Raw genomic sequence first — 3,363 nt, 5'->3', positions numbered from 1 at the left:
AACTTAACTTAGTAGTACGACGTACTTAGTACGTACGTTTACGTTTATTATTGTGTACGTACGAGAACTAAACTAACTACTTTTAGTTTAGTTTAGTTACTACACACACACACACACACACACACACACACACACACACACACACACACACACAAAAAGTGTGGTGTGATTTTATTCCTCTAGATATTGTTTATTGCACACATTAAATTAGGAGAAACAACTCTTATAGATGGAATACATGAAATCTCTGTTCAGTTAATGGATTTTACAATTTCTCAGTGGTAAAGCAGTATACATGAGTTTATATTCATACAATGTAGTATTTAGTAGTAACTTGTGCTTCTAAAACTACTCAAAAAAGGGCAGATTGTAATTGCTTCTAGTAGACATGTGAGTGGGCCACAGGCAAACCAAGGAAAATCAACTTGGGGCTGTGGAATGTATGCCTATACCCACCCCCAAATTTTGTTTTGAAATCTGTGTTGATCTGACTATTGAAACTGAAGACGATAAATTTGACTACTGAAAAAAAAAAAGTGCAGTCATAAAAAAATACTCTTAAAAAAAATTCCTATGAATAACTTCAAAACCTCAGGTGTGTAAACGAGTAGATTATTTAATGATACACTACTCGTTTACACACCTGATATTTAATGATACACTACTCGTTTACACACCTGATATTTAATGATACACTACTCGTTTACACACCTGATATTTAAGGATACACTACTCGTTTACACACCTGATATTTAATGATACAATCATCTCGCACTGCCTGAGTTGAAACATGAGTGGTGATTCTTTTGGAAGCCGTCAGTTGACAGTATTGTTTTTACATGCCAGTGACAGTGTTAAATTAGTCAGTCTTTAGACTAGTTGTTACATGTTATTTAGTAAAGGTTATTTATATAAGGAAGTTTTCTGTTTGCCAAGACAAGTCATTGTTTCACTAGGTGACAGTTGCTAGCCTCAGTGGTTTTGCAATGGTTGTACAAATGACCCAGATAAAGTTTGCATCAAAAGAAATCCACAGGTTTCTCACATTCCTATTCTCGGTAGTACAGCAGGGTTTTCTAAATATATGTACATAATTTGTTACGGTATTAACTTTTCACTCCTGACGAAGCAGTGTAACAGTGGACTTGTGAGAAATGTAAAATCAATAATAGATTTAGAAGAATATATTCAGCCTATGGTGGTTTTCTTATTATGAATATTAGGCCTGTTTAGTTATCTTGTTTGAGAGATATTTCTTTAGATTGAAATATAATGTTGTATGTTTATGGGAGGGTTGTATTTGAGTGTTTTTATATTTAAATGTGTTTGTGCAAGATTTTTCATCATTTTCTAGGTCATTCAAAAATGAAGATAAGATGTCTTCAACAGTTAAACAACTGAGGAAGAAAATACATGGTAAGTTATAAATGAAAAAGGTATTTTTTACTTTTATATTCTCATAAAAACAACAACAAAGTTTGACTTGAAAGTAACATTTCAGTTATGTGTATGTTATGTACAAATTGATTAAGCTTTGCACTGTGTCTTTCCTTTTCAGGCATGAAAAAGAAAATTAGAAAATTTGATGAAGCTTTTGAATTGGAACATGGTTTTAAAGTGAGTGTTTGTAATTACACGACCACATTCAATGGTTTTATAACAGATACCTGATCTGGTGTAACCATGCCTGAATTGATGTAATGGTAGCTGATCTGGTGTGATATTACCCTAAACATTTCCAATTATAATATAACTAGTTCAGTTAATTAAGGCTGTAACATAACATAATGTTTTGGGACAACATGGGACCTATTAGTCCATCTCGACTGTTCCATCTCTAAACTAAATTAAAATAATTAAAAAAAAATCTTAAAGCCAGCTCTTATCAAGCTTTTTCTTAAACTCACTTAAATTTACTGCCTCTACAACATCTGAAGGCAACCCATTCCAAAGTCTAACCAACCTGCTAGAAAAATAAAACTGTCTTAGCTGAAGATGACTTCTATCTTGCCAAAAAGATGATGAACAATCTCGGGCACCAAACTAGTAACCCTTCTCTGAACCCTATCTGACAATTGTGTTTCCTAAGGTAAGGAGCTCAAGACTGAACACAATATTCCAAATGTGACCTAACCAGTGACCTGTACAATGAAAGTATAATCTCTTTAGACTTGTATTCGGCATTTCTTTAGATACAATCTAAAATCCTATTTGCCCTACCACTAGCAACAGCACATTGCTTGGATGGCTTTGGAGACTGATCGACTATTACACCAAGATCCCCTTCCTTCATAACACTTAAGGTTATTCCCACCCAAATTATACTTATAATTCCAATTATGATAACCCACATGTATTATCTTGCGTATATTATAATTAAAACCCATCTGCCATTTATTTGTCCAACTCACTAAATGATCTAAATTCTTTTGTAAATCAGTAGCATCCTTATCACAGCTAGCAACACCAAAGACCTTAATATCATCTGCAAATTTATGTAATTGACTAATTCTTCATCTATGTCATTGATGTAAATCAAAAAGAGCAAAGGTCCTAAGACTGAGCCCTGAGGTTACCCAGTTTGTGACATTAATCCAGTTTGATTGAACTCTATTTGTAACAACCCTCTGCTTTCTTCTATTCAGCTGCTCTTCTATCGAATTTGGTAACTTATCCCGCCCCCCACACCTATAGAGAATTTTTTTTTACAAGCTTTTATGTGGCACCTTGTTAAATGCTTTCTGAAAATCCAGATACACCAAATCTACACCCTTACCCTCATTTATATAATCAGTAATCTTTTCAAAGAATGTCAAAAGGTTTGTAAAACAAGATTTTCTCTTAGTGAAACCATGTTTACTATCCAATAAAATTCTAAACTTTGTTAAATGATTTGCCAAAGCATCTTTTAACAGACTTTCCAAGACTTTTCCCACAACTGGGTCTATAATTACTGGGACGATTTTTATCACTTCCCTTGAAAAGAGGAGTTACATTAGTTAACTTCCAATCCACTGGTACTTATCCACTTTTCAAGAACTGATAAAAAACTAGTAGTAAGTGGCTTACATATCTAATGTTTAACCTCCTTCAAAACCCTTCGGGAAATATTATCTGGCCCAGGAGCATTATTGATTTTTGAACTTCCCAATTTTTTCTTAACCAGCTCAGAATTAATGCAGTCATCTTGTTTGATCTCGTTTCCATTTATCAACTGTTTAAGATGTGGAATACTGCTTAAATTTTCGTTTGTAAAAACGAAGAAAAAGCAAAATTTAATAACCCACCCATCTCATAATCATCAGATATTAGCCTTCCTTTATCATCCCTCAAGGGTCCTACCCCTATCCCAACATTTTGATT

At 33.7% G+C, this 3,363-nt stretch overlaps 1 protein-coding gene across 8 annotated transcripts in view; it reads left to right on the top strand.

Moving 5' to 3' along the window:
• Window positions 1–3,363, top strand: part of LOC106465279 (protein FAM13B-like) — a 49,126-nt gene that overhangs the window by 34,435 nt on the left and 11,328 nt on the right. For all 8 annotated transcript variants that reach the window (XM_022393139.1, XM_022393142.1, XM_022393141.1 and 5 more), the window contains 2 exons: window positions 1,355–1,416; window positions 1,559–1,617. In XM_022393139.1, the coding sequence (XP_022248847.1) occupies window positions 1,355–1,416; window positions 1,559–1,617 (121 nt within the window). The remainder of the gene's footprint in view (window positions 1–1,354; window positions 1,417–1,558; window positions 1,618–3,363) is intronic.

This window comes from Limulus polyphemus, unplaced genomic scaffold (assembly GCF_000517525.1).
Source record: "Limulus polyphemus unplaced genomic scaffold, Limulus_polyphemus-2.1.2 Scaffold1893, whole genome shotgun sequence".
Taxonomy (NCBI): domain Eukaryota; kingdom Metazoa; phylum Arthropoda; class Merostomata; order Xiphosura; family Limulidae; genus Limulus; species Limulus polyphemus.
The sequence above is the reverse complement of the archived record's forward strand: the minus strand, read 5'-3'. Positions and strand labels throughout refer to the sequence as shown.